Consider the following 18,058-nt stretch of genomic DNA (forward strand, 5'->3'; position numbering starts at 1 on the left):
AACCATGCATCCCTAATACCTCCAGGGCTGTGAATCTGTGAAGCAAGACTCTCAACTACCATTAAGGACTCAACCAGTACTATATCCCCTTGAAAGATAGAGTTAGACACCCTGGCTTATAGCCTGGATCAGTCAGCACTGTGCACTGTGTTAGCTGCTTAATTTTTCAAAACAGTCACTCTGAGGTCATTACAGGCGTGTATAGGACTTCAAACTAAACACCTTACCTTTGCCGGACATCTGAAATTGTAATTCTACAGAACACACCCCTGCATGTTGTGTCATAATGGACCTCCTCTCTGTAGTTGCTAGAAAAAGATTGGGGGAGTGTTAAGAACACTTACTTATCTTATAAATCATTAAGTATAGGTGCTGTCTAGGTATGACTATTGGAATTATGATTAGGATTTGGATTCCTTAAGTGCCTCAGTCTTTCAAGAGGAAGTTTACTTCTGTTTTTTGGTACAGATAATCTACTTTAGAGTGTTTTTTTTGCTCTGCAAGTTGGACTGTTTGCATAATTTTTAACTTTATATCAATGCTGCAGTTAGGGTGACCAGATGTCCCAATTTTATAGGGACAGTCCTGATTTTGGGGTCTTTTTCTTGTATAGGCTTCTGTTACCCCCCAACCCTGTCCTGATTTTCACATTTGCTATCTGGTCACCCTAGCTGCAGTTTAGCACCCATGTGTCAGCTGACTTGGGCTCACACAGCTGAGGCTACAGGGCACTTTACTTATGGTGTAGACATTCAGGCTTGGGCTGGAGCCCAGACATGGGGACCCACCCAGTCCTCATCCTCAAATGAAATGTGCACCACAATGTCAAAAGATGCGCATGGAGGCTTAAATTCATAATTTTGCTGGACGCTAAAATCTGGTCTTAATAAAGACAGTGGATTTGTGTCTTCTTACAACAGTATGTAACTCATTAACACCTCTTTTTTGCCTATGTTTGCAGAGGGGTTAATGGGCCACTTCACTGGCCTACACTACAGAGTTAGGTCGACATAAGGCAGCTTTTGTGGACCTAACTCTGTAAGTACACCTCTACCCTGATATAAAGCGGTCCTCGGGAGACAAAAAAAATCTCACCGCGGTATAGGTGAGACCGCGTTATATCGAACTTGCTTTGCCCCCCCCCCCTCGTTCCTTGTTCCCTGACCGACCCCACCCCCTATCCAGCCCCCCTGCTCCCTGTCCCCTGACTGCTCCGACCCCTATCCACACCCCCGCCATCCCCCGAGAGGCACTTACTGGCAGCGGCGGGAAGCGGAGCAATGCGGCCCCAGCCCGCTCCACTCCGCCACCTCCCAGCCGCGGCACTCCACTTCCCGCCGCCAGTGAGTGTGTGGACGTTGGGGAACGGACGCTCCCCGTACTCACCTGCGTCAGGAAGCAGAGCGCTGTGGCTGGGAGGTGATGGAGTGGAGCGGGCTGAGGCCGGGCTGCTCCGCTTCCACTGCTGCCGGTGGGTGCACGGGGGATCCCTTCCCCAGCCCCCTCCCGAAGCAACACGGCTGGGGCCAGGGCAAGGGAAGTGGAGCGGGCTGATCCCGGCACCCTGCTAATCCCCCAGGCCACTCTGGCACTGCGGGGCTCCCAAAAGTGCCCCCCAACCCTGGGGGAGGGGGAGCTCCTGACCACCCCTGAGACCCTCTACCTCTTATCCAACGCCCCAGCCCGGCTCGGCACCCCAACACGCTGATCAGAGCAGCGTGTTGGAGGTTTTCTGTGTTGTATGCAAACCTGCATTATATCGGGTTGCGTTATATCCGGGTAGAGATGTATCTACTTTAAAATGCAGCTCCCACTACACCAACTTAATAACTCCACCTCTGCAAGAGGCATAGCACTTTTAGGCTGACTCAGTGTCAGTGTAGACACTGCATTGCTTATATTGATGCCTTTCAGAAGCTGTCCCACAATGCCCCTCGCTGACAGTTAAATCGCTGCAAGCACTCCTGGAGTGGATGGACACCACCGACACAAGGAGTGTAGTGTGGACGTGCAAAAGTAATGTAATTAGTTCAGTGACTGTATGTCGACATAACTTAGGTCGACTTAATTTTGTAGTGTAGATTTCCCCTGCAGTACAGATGGCAAGTATGCTGCTTTCTCCGGTAATAGCTTCTCTGTAAGTTATCTTATCTATCATACTGCAGTTGTGCAGAAAGCCATTCTTTGTGTTACCGCTGTTGTTGGTCAGAGCCACATCTCTGCGCTCATCATGTTAACATTTGATTTTTGCTAGTCCAGTTTCAGATTCGCCTAAAAAACTTTGACTTATTAAATGCTGTTATTATGAACATAATGATTTTTACTGTAAACCCATTAGCAGTATTATCCAGAAAATGTCTTTAACATCAATGTTAATAAAGTTCTGTAGCAATTTACTTTGCAAGTAAATGTAATGAGGGTTGGCTGTTGGGATGTCTCCTACTATGGTAATTGACCTTTTTAGCCTGAACCTTCTACATCGGGGTGGGCAAACTATGGCCCGTGGGCCACATCTGGCCTGCCAGCTGATTTAATTTGGCCTTCAAGCTCCTGCTGGGGAGTGGGGTCTGGGACTTGCTGCGCTCCAGCCAGGGAGGGGGTTGGGGGCCGCTCTGTACGTGCATGCCACACCTCCCAGAAGCGGCAGCATGTCCCCCCTCCAGCTCCTGTGCATAGGGAGAGCCAGGGGCTCAGCATATTGCCCCTGTCCCGAGTGCTGCCCCCTTAGTGCCCATTGGCTGGGAACTGCAGAGGCGGTGCCTGCGGACGGGGCTGCACACAGAGCTGCCTGTTCACGCCTCCACCTAAAAGCTGGAGGGGGGACATGCTGCTGCATCCGGAAGCTGCTTGAGGCAAGCGCCGCTCGGAGCCTGCACCCCATAGCCCCTCCTACGCCCCAGCCCCAGTCCTGATCTCCCTGCCGCACTCTGAACCTCTCAATCCCAGCCCAGAGCACCCTCCTGCACCCCAAGCCCCTCAGCCCCAGCCAGAGCATGTACCCCCAGCCGGAGCCCTCACACACTCCTGTGCCCCAATGCCCTGCCCCAGCCCGAAGCCTCCTCCCAGACGCTGAACCCCTTGGTCCCAGCCTGGAGCCCCCTCCTACATCCCAAACCCCTTATCCCCAGCTCCACCCCAGAACCTGCATCTCCAGCCAGAGCACTCGCCTCCTCCCGCACCCCAACCTCTTGACCCATCCTGGAGCCCCCTCCCACGCCCTGAACTCCTCATTTCTGGCCCCACCCCAGAGCCTGCACCCCCAGCCAGAGCCTTCACCTCCTCCTGCACCCCAACCTTAATTTTGTGCGCATTCATGGCTCGCCATACAATTTCCATACCCAAATGTGGCCCTCGCCATACAATTTCCATACCCAGTTTGTCCACCCCTGTTCTTTACCATTAAATATCTGAGTTCTGATAGTAATTCTGTCAGGTCTTAAACCCATTTTATTTTATTTTTGAACTCAGTGCCTTACACAAACATTTTACTGTTTGGAGCATTTCCATTACTCCCAGTGGACCAGATAGTTGAAACTCCTCATTCCCCTCAGTTCAGTGAGACCAAGGGTCTTTCTCAGTCTCTTTCCTGTCTGCCTTGGTTTCTTCATATATTTTCTTTCTCCTTTCTTTTCCATTTCCAGCATTGTTGCTCTCATGGTTCCCTAGCTTCCTGTGCACTTTCCCATCTCTTTTCTCCCCAGTGGGGCAAGTGTTCTACTTTCTTTAGATCCTCTCTTCAGCTGTCACTTCCAATTGCTGTGGAACTTTCAGGTTCCAACATTTCATCCCTTCTGGTGTCAGTGGCCCAGCTCTGAACATGTTGTTCAGTGTTCGAATAACAAGAGATGGGTTTGTGGGAGGAAGGAGGGAAGAGAGCTGTTACCTGAAGATTAATGTAATACAAATCTAATTTATGCTGTATAGGATGTTTCATATTTGATCTAGGCTGAACACTGGTAACTTATCTATTGGGTGACCAAATTAATAGTGTACAGTAACTGGGAAGTGATAGTTCATCAGATGACTTCAAGGACTTGAAATCGTATTTAAACAGATGATGGAGATGGGACTTGTACACTTGCTATGCATTAGGTAGCCGAGGACTAAACCCAGTATGCAGGTAGCTATGATAGACTAGGGTGGGGATCCGCAACAGCAAGGGCTAAGGGCAGAAAGAAACCCTGGTAAAAAATCCATTTCCTGAGAGTTGTAGAAAAAGAATGGGATGATGCTGATATTTCTACATTGGTGCTACCCCATGACCCTTCTTCGAGTGCTTCAGCTTTTGTGAGCCTCTGTCTAGTGTATGTCTTAAACTTCAAGCGCCATCACTTTACTGCTAGAAATGTGAAGGAATTTGCTGTTTCTCCTTTCTCACGCAATTTCACTCAGAGCTGCCTTGTTGCCCTGACGAGATGGCAGGTCTCCACTACTCCAAGTTTTGAGTCGTCCTCCAGTCTCTGCCTCTTTTGCCACTTCTGGCTTTCACATGCAGCAGTGTAATGAAATGGACATGATTCTTTACTGTTTATTGCTGTTCATAGCAGCAGTGAGTCTAACCAAAGTCTTGCTAATATGCTGCTGCTCAGCAAAATTCTGAGTAGCAATAGAAGATTTGAAACTGTCAGGAGCTTCAGGAAGTTACTGTACTGTATTGGATAAACATTTGGAAAGTTGTCTTTGTGATCAGAAAATGAGCATTCTGCAGAAATTGATGACTTAGGCCCTTCTAGTAACCAGAGAAGGTTTCTTATTCCAGTAACTTAATTTTTAAGGACTTCCTTGTGTGTTTAAAACACTCAGTTCTTTTATTATACATTTAGATGTCTGCATAAACTAAATTGGAGTGAAGCTAAGTGTATGAAAGCAGAGCTCAAAAATTAATATTGCAAACTGTTTGCCAAATATGAAAATTGCTAGCTATGGTTTTTCCAGGCTGCGGAGGCCAGAAGATAGTCTGGACCATGGTCAGAAGTAGCAAGAACCAGGTAGGGAAATTGAGGCCTCTGCAACAGAAGTTGTTGTTGCAAGGAGAGATGTGGCAAGTAGTGCTCTTGGGAAGGCTTTAATGGTACTAGCTGACACACACAGCTCATAGATCTGTTCGATCACCAAAACAGACTTTTCACTTGCAGTTGGTGAACCCAAATTTTGAGCACTGGTGAAAGGAAGGGTTTCACTGTGGGGCAAAATAGGAATCTTTCCTATTTCAAGATTTACCAAATGTATCTCCAAATAAACATGTTTGAACAGGTGTCTTGGACCTCTATGTAAAGTACTGTTAGTAAATACATGGGCATCAATAATTAGCATAAGCATTGTACATTAAACTCAAGTATCATTGGGTTATTTTTGAGCTTCAGCAAATACAGTAATCTAATTTGGGTTTACATCTTTATTTTAAGTGTAACTGAGGAAAATCCAGGTCATACCAGGTACTAAGCTGAAAGATAAGAGCTGCTATTTAAAAGAATCAGGATTAAATATTGTCTGAAGATTACAGACAAAAGGCTCTAAGATCTTAGGTACATAATATAATACATGCTGTTCCGTTAGATCAGGGTACTTTTGCAATTGTTGCCATGTCCTTCATATAAGTTCCGTAATTCATTTATGGTGATTTACTATCTTTAATGCCTGTATGTATTTTGGTTTAAAATGTCATACTTGGGTCAGTTTACTTTAATACAGTTAATTAAATTAAAAGTAGAATATTCTAGATATCTGTTGGATTCAGTAGTTCTGCAATAACCCTGTCAAACTTTGAGTTACCTCACAGTTTAAAATTTATAAATATGCATTTAGAAAATCTAAAACGAATAGAAATGTTTTCATAATTTGGTATTCCAGTGGGAAGTGGGCTTTGCTCACATATCCCTGCAGCATTTGCAACTCAAACACTAGTGCTAAGTCTTTCACCCAAAAGTGAAACTGACTTGGTCTGTCCAATCAATTAAATATAAGGAGTAAGCAGCATAAATAGTTAAATAATTTTTTTAATACTTCTAGATTCAGTAGTCTAAGGTGTTGGTAATATAGATAAGAACTTGTTTGGTGGCTTTTTTTTTTAAAGGCTTAAAAACAAAAATTGATCTGATCCATTTGAATACCATAATTCACTATGAATAGTACACCCTACACAATAATAGTTCAGGGAAGGAGCAGCTGCTTCATTTCAGTGGTACATAAAGGGAAGTGTTTTGAGCGCCTTCAGAAAAACAAGCAATTTATAATTAAACGCACTCGCCATCAGAAACAATTAAAGAGCATCTGAAATGACATTTTTGCTCAAGCATTCATGGCACTTCTATTATGAGAGATTAAGTAGTCAAGAGGGTACTAATTATATACTGGTTTCAAACATGGAACCCAGCAGCATAAATCTATCTTTCTTTACATTTTCGTGCCTCTCCTCTATAAACTCTGGGAACACTTCAAAAACTGCCATTAATTTATCAAGTTAGCTGTCCATTGAAATATTCTGTTTGAGACAGCCTAGATCATTCTTTTATAAATCTTACACATGCCAGTTTCTAGTAATTACCTTTTGGTAGAAAAGAAAGTTAAATGATCACAAGGAAGAATAAGACTTCTACAAATTCTGAGAAGTAAGGGTCCTTCTTTCCTCCCTTATTTTTTTTTTTTTTTTGGTGGTGTAACTTTTGGAGCTTATTATGTTAATTACTTGTTACCCAAAATTTCTCTTTTTCTAAAGCTGTAGAGATGCTTAGTGGTAGCTAAAATGCTACTAAGAATAATTTTCCCTTCCTTTGCTTACATGGTGACCTGCGTGCTGAGAGCTGGAGTTAACAGGAAACCACAGCTGCTGTTGCTCATCATAGCGACCCGCTGCCTAGAGAACTAAACCAATCCAAATAGGGTACAGGAAATGGGAGTCAGCAGAACACAACTGACTTTAAGGCAAAGTAGACCTAGACTAGCTGTTTTCTAACTAAAATCTATCATCTTATTTAACAGTCTAAAAATTGGGTAACTGGTAGCATAGGTGGGACAAAGTTGTTTGTTTAAGCCTTTTTCGCATGAGCCAATTGAGAACAATTGTTAAACAGGTCGGTTTCCTAGAGTTAATGGGGCTTGAAAGCTTAAGGTCAGTGAAGGCATTCTTTTATATTAACGTCTGCTGTGGGGTTCTCAGCTACTTGGTAGTAAGGAATGGATTCACTGATGTTCCTAGAGCCCCATTTACATTGGGGCTTACATTGTACACTTTTTAAAAACAGCTTAAAGCTTGTTTATGCTAACTGTTTAGGAGTCCACTGTCAATTAATCCAAATTGACCATATGGTCTGAAACAGGTTGGCCCCGTCCACATTGGCTACCTTAAATAGTGTAAAACTGATGCAACAAGCACATATATTAGTTCCAGTGTAGCTGAGAGTTAAGGGTTCTGGTTTCCATACACATTTTGCATCTCTCGTCAGACCTTTCGCAGTCCTGTGATGTTAAGGATTTTCAATAAACTTGAAATGAAATGTCAATGTTCAAGACAGTGGTCAAATATTCATGGCCCAGTCTTTATTCCGTATTTTAGAGACAGATGACTGCCTTAAATTATTGCTCCTGCAATCTGTGGATGATGAATCTGCATTTCTTTGTGGAGCAGCTTAGCTTGACTGACTGCCAAGGGGAACTTAACTTCTGCTGAGAAACTTTCTAGTCTCTATCTCTTCTGTTTTCTGTTCTCCTCTGGCTAGTAGATTTCACCTTCTGTCCTGTCCTGTATCTGCATGTGAGTGTGTTTCTTACCCTAATAACTTATTCCTCTACAGTTATCTTCCCCATTCTACTGTTATCCTCTTCCCCCAACAGGGGTTCTACGATTGAACACTAGATTGCTAATATTGGCTCTTTGCTGCTGGCAGTGCTCTATTATACAGGCTTTATTTAGATAAGGCCTGATTTCTCTAAGGGCTTGTCAACGCTGGCACACTAAACCCGTGCCGCTGTGATTGATGCAGCAGTGTCAATTTACTGGGTCTGGTGAAGATGCGATAAGTTGATGGTAGAATGCTCTCCCGTTGACTTCAGTACTCGACCTCTCTGAGAGGCAGAAGATAAGTTGGCGGGAGATGTAACTTTCACATGTGGAAAAACGACCACGCATCCTGAAGAGGCCTATGAATCATGTTGGAGCAGGCAGTTGAGTTCTATTCCTAGTGTCACATCTGAAAGCTGGTGGTTGTGGTACTTTTATATATACAATTGAATGTTAATAAATCCATAATATGGACTAATCCTTTAGTACAAAAACCATTTAACCTCTTCCCTTGTTTACTCTTTCCAGACTTACCCTATGTGAAAATGTTACCAGGAGATCACATGTCTAAAATGAGTATCTAGAGCAGAATTACTTCATGTCAATGAAAGTTGATTTAAACTGATCATTGCAGCATCGAAAGAGCTGTTGCTAACGTGGGATTACAATTAATATCTGTTTGCTGTAGCTCTTATAAGTCCCATTTGAGATCTGGGACCCCATTGTGGTAAGTGGTGTACAATCAGAGTAGGATAGTCCCTGCCATGAAAAAGCTTATTTTCTGATACCTATACATTTTGCATATAGAGAGGTGTACAGAACTAGTATATTTTGTACACTTTAAAAAAAAAAAAGGGGGGGGGGTGGTCTTTAAAAATGCCTGAAGATTGTATCCTCTTCCAATCTTGTTTGTTTGTTTGTTTGTTTAAGAGATGAAATTCAAAGTAGAAAACAAAACCCTAAACTTTACATGAGTGGATTCAAACCAGGAGATGCAAGGACGTTTCCAAGTTGTGATTAACTCTTATTCAAACTTGCTGAGTTCTGTAAGAAGCTTAATTCAGTGGGAGTAGTGGACTTGGATGTTTTGCTATGAAGTGTTACTATGGTTAATAGAGAACCTTTATTTGCTCCTTAAATGAAAGGAATACTTTATATTCCGTAGATGTTAGAGTAAACTAACTAAATAACTAAACTAAAAGGGTCTAGAAACATTCTGAATCTATCCCACTTGCAAATAGGTACATTTTATTAAGCATCACTAGGTTCTCAGTATGCCTGGAAATCTAATTTGCATTTGAAACTTACTTGGTTATTCTGTAGTGTCTAAAAGTAACATACTGTCAGTTTCTTTCAGAAGCCACGGCATATTAATATGCCTCACATTAAAACTTGTACACATTCAAGTCTTGGATGAGAAGCCAGGTTGATTTTATTTTTTCACTTAAAAAATCAAGGTCTTCCATGGGGTTCCTGATGGTACCTACTTTACGACAGTTCTCTTGATTTCTGTAATTCCTATTTAAACTGGTTAGGCTGAATACTCCAGATGTACAGCAGGAGTATGATTTGTAGATAAGAGCACCATTGCAGACTCCATTGACATTAGGTATCCCATAGAATCCAAAAGATGTTCTTATGCTTATAAGTAGCTTCTACTTTGACATGTCCTTTAACAAAAATCTCATCTAAACTGATTCAGGACTTGTAAAGAGAAGAAATTCAGATCTAAAGTTTCCATTTCATCTTGCAATACTGTTTGTTGGTGTCCAAGCATCCTTTCTGGAAGCTATGCTGCAGTCAAACAAAAGCTTTTGAACTTTGTACAGAGGTAACTGGGTGAAATTTAATGGTCTGCAATCTATAGGAGATCAGACTAGGTGATCTAATGATCCCTTGTGGCTTTAGTATCTGTGAATGAATCATCCATGACCCTTAGAGGGTGATGCTTGGACACAGTGAGCTGTAGCTCACGAAAGCTTATGCTCTAATAAATTTGTTAGTCTCTAAGGTGCCACAAGTACTCCTTTTCTTTTTGTGAATACAGACTAACACGGCTGCTACTCTGAAACCAGTGAGAAATGTGCAAGTCTGTTTTGAAATCTGAGTTTGTCAAACATTAAAAATATGTTCTAGGGATCTGCCAGAGTGTGATCTGATTTAGGCCTTAGGATGTCCAGTAGTGAAGGTTTCTCTGGCTTCCTTTTCTGAATACATGAGAAAAAAAACTCTCCACTTACTCTTTCCGATCCAAAAATTATTGAATTTCAGCCCTGTTATATTTTGGAGGGATAATCGTTGAGTACACTTTCAACTTTGGTGGCTTTAGGTCAGGGGTGGGCAAACTTTGTGGCCCGAGGGCCACATCTGGGTGGGGAAATTGCATGTAGGGCTGGAGCAGGGGGTTGGGGTGTGGGAGGGGGTGCAGTGTTCTGGAAGGGGCTCAGGGCAAGGGGTTGGAGTGCAGGAGGGGTGTGGGGTGTATTGGGTGCTCAGGGCAGGGGGTTGGGGTGCAGGAGGGGTGCAGGGTGTGGAAGGAGGTTGAGGTGCAGGAGGGGTGCAGGGTGTGGAAGGAGGGAGGGGTGCAGGGTGCAGTAGGGGGCTCGGTGCAGGAGGGGTGCAGCATGGGGCTCAGGGCAGGGGTGCAAGGTGCAGGAGGGGTTTGGGGTGTTGGCTCTGGCCCAGCGCCGCTTACCTTGAGCGGCTCCAGGGTGGCAGTGGCACGCAGTGGGTCTAAGGCAGGCTCCCTGGCCCCACACCACTCCCAGAAACGTCCGGCTGTGACGGAGTAGGGAGTGGGGCGGATTGACCTGGGAATGTTGCGTGGGAGTTTTACTGGGACTGTCTGCATTGGTGATGTGGATATCTGGGTGTGACTTCACTTGAGGGATGATACCTGAGCATGTAACCTGAGACCAGGAGGGGGGTTGGGGCCAGGTGACACCTTTGAGTTGTCATGGAGTGTGGGAGAGTCAGGGCCCTGCGGGCCCTGGGGGGGGGGGGGGCAAAGGTCTCCGCGTGCTGCCCTTGCCTGCGGGTACCTCCCCCGAAGCTCCCATTTGGCCGGGAACGAGGAACCATGGCAATGGGAGCTGCGGGAGGCGGTGCCTGCAGGCAAGGGCAGCGCGTGGAGCCCTCTGCCCCTTCCTCTGGCCCCCAGGGACCGCAGGGACGTGGTGCCGGCCGCTTCCGGGAGCAGCACAGGGTCAGGGCATGCAGGGAGCCTTCCTTAGCCCCTCGGGATCCCGGGGTGGCAATCCCACGGGCCGGATCCAAAGCCTGGAAGGGCCCGATCCAGTTCACGGGCCATAGTTTTCCCTGCTTTAGATGGTTAACTGTAGTGATCGTACTTTTTACACACTATCCTGTGGAATTAACTTATTGCACCAATGTACTTAGCACTATTGAAACCTCCTGCATTCTGTTCTTTTGTCTAAAAAAAATGCTAGAATGGCAGACTAGTAAGGTAGGTGATATTTAGTGAATTATTGTATTTGGCAACGTTCCACTTATGATTTTTACTACTTTTTCCTTTCCTTCTGCTGGTATGGACTTTTTTCCTGATATACTATACAGTTAAATATTTTTGGTACGAACTAATTTTTAACCTCTAACAATTCAGACTAAAGGTGATTCAGCTGACTGGTTTGCCTCTGGCCTCTAATTCAGAGTCACAGGTTATTCTTTATTCATCTAATGTACTACTGATCTGATGTACTACTGATCAGTAATGAAAATTGTATGTGTCTGGGTTTAAAAGCTGGGGCCCTGCAATGTGAACGTCTTTCCCTATTCTTCAGCAATTAAGAAAAGTAGGTTGGAATTTGAAGCAATTTAAACAATGTAAAGAAAAGGAACAAGAAACTAATAACTTACTGTACTGTGGCTTCGCTTAACTTTTTTTGGGTGTGGTGGAGAAAGAAAATCCTTCACTTGTAAACAAGACTTTCTGGGTCTTTTCCAGTGGAAAGTATTTTCCATGGCTGTGAGTCATACTGTAGCTTAAGGCTTTCATTACAAAAAATAACTTTGTCTAACTGTCTCTTTAAAAGTTACTGGTTCAAGAGACATTGTGTGGACCATGCTAGGATTTTTAAAATGTTAATTTTGGTGTGCAGCTTGTATGTGATTCTTAAATGTTTTGGAGTGTCATAAGCTATTGGATTGCTTCAAGCTTTGTTCTTTATTCTAATGTGAAAAATGTGCACAAGTTTTCAGGTGAGAACACAGTGCAGAAGGGATTTACAGATGCATGGTAATACTGTTTTCCAATCTAATTTGGACTGAGTCTTTTGCTAAACTAGGAAGTTGTCAAACTAGATTTCCCTGAAGTCCTTAGTATAGTAGAAATTAAGTCTTATCTTTGTGCATCCTCCTGCAAACGGCTGGCAATTTCCCAGAAAAGACTAGTTTAGGCCAGGACACTGGTAAATACCGGCTTAAACCCCGTTTAAACTGAGAAAAATAATTGCATCAGTGTCCAGGAAGTTCAGCAAGCATATAATGTCTCTTTTCAAATTTTGGATACATCCATGGGTGGGGGGGAGGGAAGAGTATGAGACTGGGTCTATCCACTACATCAAAGTTGGTCTTCTGCTGCATGGCCAAATGGACTTGGACTGGTAATCTCCATCTCTGTGGAAATGTTGTTTGACTTTGTCATAGGGGTAATCACCTTTCTGTATACAGTGCTATAAAATCCCTCCTGGCCAGAGTCAACATCCTGTTACCTGTAAAGGGTTAAGAAGCTCAGCTAACCTGGCTGGCACCTGACCCAAAGGACCCATAAGGGAACAAGATACTTTCAAATCTTGGGGGGGAGTGGGGGGAGAAAGGCTTTTGTTTGTGCTTTTTGTTTACATATTTGTTCTCTCTTGGGACTGAGAGAGGCCAGAGAGAAATCTATCTTCTCCAACCTATCCTAATCCAAGTCTCCAATATTGCAACCAGTATAGGTAAACCAGGCAAGGCGGATTAGTTGATCTTTTGTTTTATGTGAATTTTCCCTGTGTTAAGAGGGAGGTTTATTTCCGTTTTCTGTAACTTTAAGGTTTTGCCCAGAGAGGGATCCTCTGTGGTTTTAAATCTGAATACCCGGTAAAGCATTTTCCCTCCTGATTTTACAGAGGTGATTCTTTTTCCTTTTCTTTAATTAAAATTCTTCTTTTAAGAACCTGATTGCTTTTCATTGTTCTTAAGATTCAAGGGTTTGGGTCTGTGTTCACCTGTACAAATTGGTGAGGATTATTATCAAGCCTTCCCCAGGAAAGGGGGTATAGGGCTTGGGGGGATATTTTGGGGAAAGACATCTCTAAGTGGTCTCTTTCCCTGTTTTGTTTAAAACGCTTGGTGGTGGCGGCATACTGTTCAAGGCCAAGGCAAAGTTTGTACCTTGGGGAAGTTTTTAACCTAAGCTGGTAAGAATAACCTTAGGGGGTCTTTCATGCGGGTCCCCACATCTGTACCCTAGAGTTCAGAGTGGGGAAGGAACCCTGACAGACATGTAGTTGAAACAGCTGCTGTGTGGACAGACAACCATGTCTGTAACCAAGTCAAATAAGCATATCATAACCTGGTTACAGAAAAGCTGGCTTCTACATAGTATAGATCAGAGTTGGGCAAACTACAGCCTGCAGGCCACATCCAGCCCGCGGGACCATCCGGCCTGGCCCCTGAGCTCCCAGCCGGGGAGGCTCGCCCCTGGCCCCTCCCCCACTGTCCCCCCACCCCACCCCCGCAGCCTGAGCGCGACGTGCCACATCACACCACCAGCGCTCTGACTCACTGCTCTTGCCAGGAAGCATGGCGGTGTGGCTGGCTCCGGCATGGTAAAGGTGCGGGGCGGTGGACAGGGAGCAGGGGGCGGTTGCATGAGTCAGGGGTTCTGGGGGGGGTAGGCAGGGAGCGGAGGGGCTTGGATGGGGCAGAGGTTTTGTGGGGGGCGGTTAGGGGATGGGGAATGGGGGGGGTTGGATAGGGCGTGGGAGTCCCAGGGGGCCTGTCGGGGTTGGAGGTGTGGATAGGATTTGGGGCACCCAGGGGACAGGGAGCAGGGGGGGTTGGATGGGGGTGGGGTTCTGGGGGGCAGTTAGGGGCAGAGGTCCCAAGAGGGGGCAGTCAGAGGACAAGGAGCAGGGGGGTTGGATGGGTCAGGGATTCTGAGGGGGCAGGAAATGGGAGGGGGCAGATAGGGGGTGGGGGCCAGGCTGTTAGGGAAGGCTGTGCCTCCCTAACCCAGCCCTCCATATAGTTTTGCAACATTCATTGGCCCACGGGCCAAAAAATTTGCCCACCCCTGGTGTAGATGGTGTTTCAGCCTCTTCTAGTTTGACACTGAGTGGCAAGCATGTCCTAGAAAAATGGATGTGTCAGAACAAGCTGTGCCCTATGTAGTGTACGTTCCAGATGAAGTATTTTCAGGAAGGTAGTTAGTTCCACTTCCTCTGAGTTACTGGAACAAGAATGAGGAGAACATGTAAACTGCATTTCAGAAGTTAAACATTACTATTCTAATGCACTGTACCTTTTTTAAAACTTAAAATTTCCTTTAATGGTTTGTGCTATTTCTAGTCTCAACAGTAGCCAACAGTATGTAATGAATTTGCAATGAAAAAATCTAAGTCTTTTTTTAATTCACTGTCAGACAAAAACTAAAATCATATGCCTGTTCTGAGGGGAAGCATTCAGCCCTATAACTCTTGTTAGACTTATTGAAAAATATGTTCACGTAGGAGGGCAGAAATTTGGCCGCAAACTTTTGAGCTGCACTCAGTTTCTTTGTAGACTTGGGATCATTTCCAGTGCTTTCAGGAATGGCTTTCATAGGAGCTCAGGGGTTTACTTTGATGATGCTTTTCACGTTTGAGGACCTGGATTTGTGCTCTCCTTTGGATAATAGGAAATCTGTGGAGTCTTTTTCTAGTTTCCAGTGTACACTCTGTCCCTGCTACAACCTCCCCCCCCCCACCCCAGTTTGGCACAATTTACAGCCTGTGCTCAAGAATCATAGGACTAGGGTAGAGAATCATTGTAGGTTAGAATTTAGACTCTGTAGAGCTGTGGGAGAAACTTGCATAGTAGCTACTTTTGGTTGCAACTTTGTGCTGTTAACCCTTGGCTTTTGTGGGCACTAAGTTCACATTCTAAACTGCAAGTCTGAGCATCTAAAGCTCTATTTATGTACCCAGATAGGGTTGACTAAAAGAAGTTATCTACTTTGCAGCTGTAACTAGGTAATGCAGTATGACACTGCCATGAAAATTAAATATAAAAAGATTTAAAAACCAGTTTCTGACATTTGACACACTGTCTTCAGCTTCAGTAATCAGAAAAAGATAAAAGTTCTTAGACACAATTTGTACTCCCAATCCTTGTGAAATTAGCTTCCAGTCTGTTTTGAACTGCCTCTAAGTCAGAAAAGTACAAAATATTACAAGCCCTTCAAATTTTACAAAAGCTGTTTTGTATTACCTTACCAGCAAGGTTATATTCAAGATCTTTTATTGTAAAGGTCTCCATGTCCAGTGACAAATCACTTCATTTTGTATCAAGTGAATGAGTTGCAAAGCTTAGGGTTAGAGGAATGCTGGCAAGCTTTAGCATTATGTTGCTGAATGATTCATTCTGGAAGCTACTAATTCTTAAATGGCAAGCTTTGTTTACACAGAGTTAAGGTTGCCCAGTGATAGCTTATATCCTTCCAGAATGTCGAGTTCAGCCTCTGAACACCAGGAAATAAAGAGTAGGGTAAACCTTAGCTCTGCCTTCTCCCCCAAGCTAGCAATAGCCATTGGGAATTATCTGCATGCACTCAAGCTGCATTCACTGTCCTAGCTGTACAGAATGGTAGAGTAAATTGGAACAGTTTGGGAAGAGTTGTGATTGTGATGAGGATACCTGGGGATTAGTTTGAGGAGCATTGTAGATCTGTGATTATGATTCAGTGAAATCTGGATCAGATTCCCCTGTGTGCTTATATTAAAGGAAAGAGGTGGATGTGTACCTTGAGGTTCCAGTCTGCATCATTACAGTACAGAATTGTGTAGGTTGTGTCAGTAGCAGGGCACTGAGGTCGTCTTCCTCTGGGTATTTTCAGTTGTGAGGTGGGATATGAGAACAGTCTGTGGATTAATGATAGGTAGGGGAAAGAATAGCTTTTGGTGGTAGCCTGTGCAAGTTGATACCTATCAGTGAGCGCAAAAAAAAAAAAAAAAAGTTGCCAGAATACATTAACATAAAGAAAAGCTGTTCTCTTTCTGGGGGCTGTATTTCTAGAACCCTGTAGTCAAATGGACCCAAATTTGGAACACTGACTCTACCCTGTACTTCCATGACACACACACACCAAATTTCAAGGCAATCTGATTAACTTTATGTATTTTAGAGCACTTAGAACAGTCAAGCTTTAAACAGAAAACTGGTCTTAACCTTAACTACAGGAAAGCTGTCCCTCTCCTATAATACCTCTCAACTGCCCCTCATTTTGAAGGTACATCATTTGTCACAAGTTAACTATATGGTATACATTAAGTTACCCTCTCATTTCTACTATTGAAAACTACCAGAAACAACTAACTTGAGGTTAATGATTTGCATTTTATTTCCTACACTGCTTTTGTTATTTTGAGGCTGATGTACATCATCTCTTACTTCAATCTTGACAAGCTGAGAGAGAGTTTGCCCGCTTGCATGTAGTGGGCTGGTGTCCTAGAGTTGCTGTTTTCAGTTTGCAAATACTAATTGCAAACTCACTTCATTCTTCTTGTTTGTTTTCCTGTATGTTTTTCAGGTATTCGTTACAGCACAGATGTTAGCGTGGATGAGGTGAAAGCTTTGGCCTCTCTAATGACATACAAATGTGCTGTGGTTGGTAAGTGATGCTAGTTTGTCAAGTACAGATTCTAATTGTCATTTGAATTAGCATTGATTTAAGTCACTGTGAAATAGCTGAAGGACTAAATTTAGTTACTAATTTCCTTTTACTAAAATCTGACCTGTTAAAATCTGCAACAAGTGATTTTGAATGCTTACCCAGTAACTGTAGTGCTGTATTTCCTTTGCTATTATTGAAGCTACATGTTTTTGAATAGTACTTTGTTCTCTGCATTCAGCTCTTCTACTGTGCTTCCTCTCAGTAAAATGATCCCATGCTTAATATGTTAGTATCACATGCAAACATCCCACTTGACATAAGGACTTATTTCAGGATTGAGTAGATGGGGCTGTAAGGAAGGTCTAAGATTGTATTTTAACAAAAGTGTCCTTAATAAACAGCAAAACTTGAAGGAAATAGATTCAAGTAGATCTTACACTTCCTGAATTTAGAAGACAGTCTTCAAGCTGATCTGAAAAGACTGCCCCTTTATGAACAGAATGTAGATTTTTAGTGAACATATTAGTGAAATTGTGCTGTGGATGTGGCAGAGTCAGCTTTGCAGTTGACAGTGAAGGTTTAGTGACAACTTTCAAATACTTATGTTTACACAAACTTATAGAAGCTACCTTTTTTTGCGTAATTTAAAGATCCTGTCATTTCTGTTCTACCTTTATCTTGAAAAATGAAACTCTTCTCCTTTACATTTTTTTTCAGATGTGCCATTTGGTGGTGCAAAGGCTGGTGTTAAGATCAATACTAAGAACTATACTGTAAGTCTAAATTATATACATGTATTGTGTTAACTGGAAGTTCTTTTGTAGAACAAGACAAAACAAAACATATATTGTGTTAACAAAAGCTCTTTTGTAGGACAGCATTGAAAGCTCAGTAGAAATGCACCTATTATTTCTTCCTTTGAAGAGATTAAATCAGGGATGGGCAAACTACAGCCCATGGGCTGGAGCTGGCCCATCAGGGCTTTGGATCCGACCTGCGGGATTGCCAGCCCCGTGGCGCAGCAGGGCTAAGGCAGGCTCCCTGCCTGCCTGGCCCCACGCTGCTCCTGGAAGCAGCCAGCACCATGATCTTGCGCCTCCTGGGGGAGGGAGGGCAGGCAGCGGGCTCCACGAGCTGCTCTCGCCTGCAGGCACCGCCCCCTGCAGTTCCCATTGGCAGGGAACCAGAGAACGGCCAATGGGAGCTTTGGGGGAGGTACCACAGGCGAGGGCAGCATGCAGTGTCCTCTGCCCTCCCCCCCAGAGGCCAAGGCAGGCAGGCAGACAGAGAGCCTGCCTTAGCCCTGCTGCATGCCGCTGCCACTCCGGAGCTGCTCAAGGTAAGTGGCACCAGTCTGGATCCTACACCCCAAACCCCTCCTGCACTCCAATCCCCTGCCCTGAGTCCCT

General features: G+C 44.1%; 2 protein-coding genes across 3 annotated transcripts in view; one reads left to right on the top strand and one right to left on the bottom strand.

The window, feature by feature from the left end:
- The window catches only part of SHLD2 (shieldin complex subunit 2), a 166,127-nt gene that overhangs the window by 85,908 nt on the left and 62,161 nt on the right, over positions 1 to 18,058 (bottom strand). The window lies entirely within an intron of this gene.
- The window catches only part of GLUD1 (glutamate dehydrogenase 1), a 49,511-nt gene that overhangs the window by 2,420 nt on the left and 29,033 nt on the right, over positions 1 to 18,058 (top strand). Inside the window, exons 1-3 of one of the 2 annotated variants that reach the window (XM_043519723.1) lie at positions 16,423 to 16,474; positions 16,566 to 16,646; positions 17,367 to 17,422. In XM_043519723.1, coding sequence (XP_043375658.1) covers positions 16,622 to 16,646; positions 17,367 to 17,422 — 81 coding nt within the window. In that variant the 5' untranslated portion in view covers positions 16,423 to 16,474; positions 16,566 to 16,621. Of the gene's footprint in view, positions 1 to 16,422; positions 16,475 to 16,565; positions 16,647 to 17,366; positions 17,423 to 18,058 lie in introns of those variants that run through there. The other variant, XM_038408476.2, reaches the window with a different exon arrangement.

Source organism: Dermochelys coriacea, chromosome 7 (genome assembly GCF_009764565.3).
Source record: "Dermochelys coriacea isolate rDerCor1 chromosome 7, rDerCor1.pri.v4, whole genome shotgun sequence".
NCBI classification, from domain to species: domain Eukaryota; kingdom Metazoa; phylum Chordata; order Testudines; family Dermochelyidae; genus Dermochelys; species Dermochelys coriacea.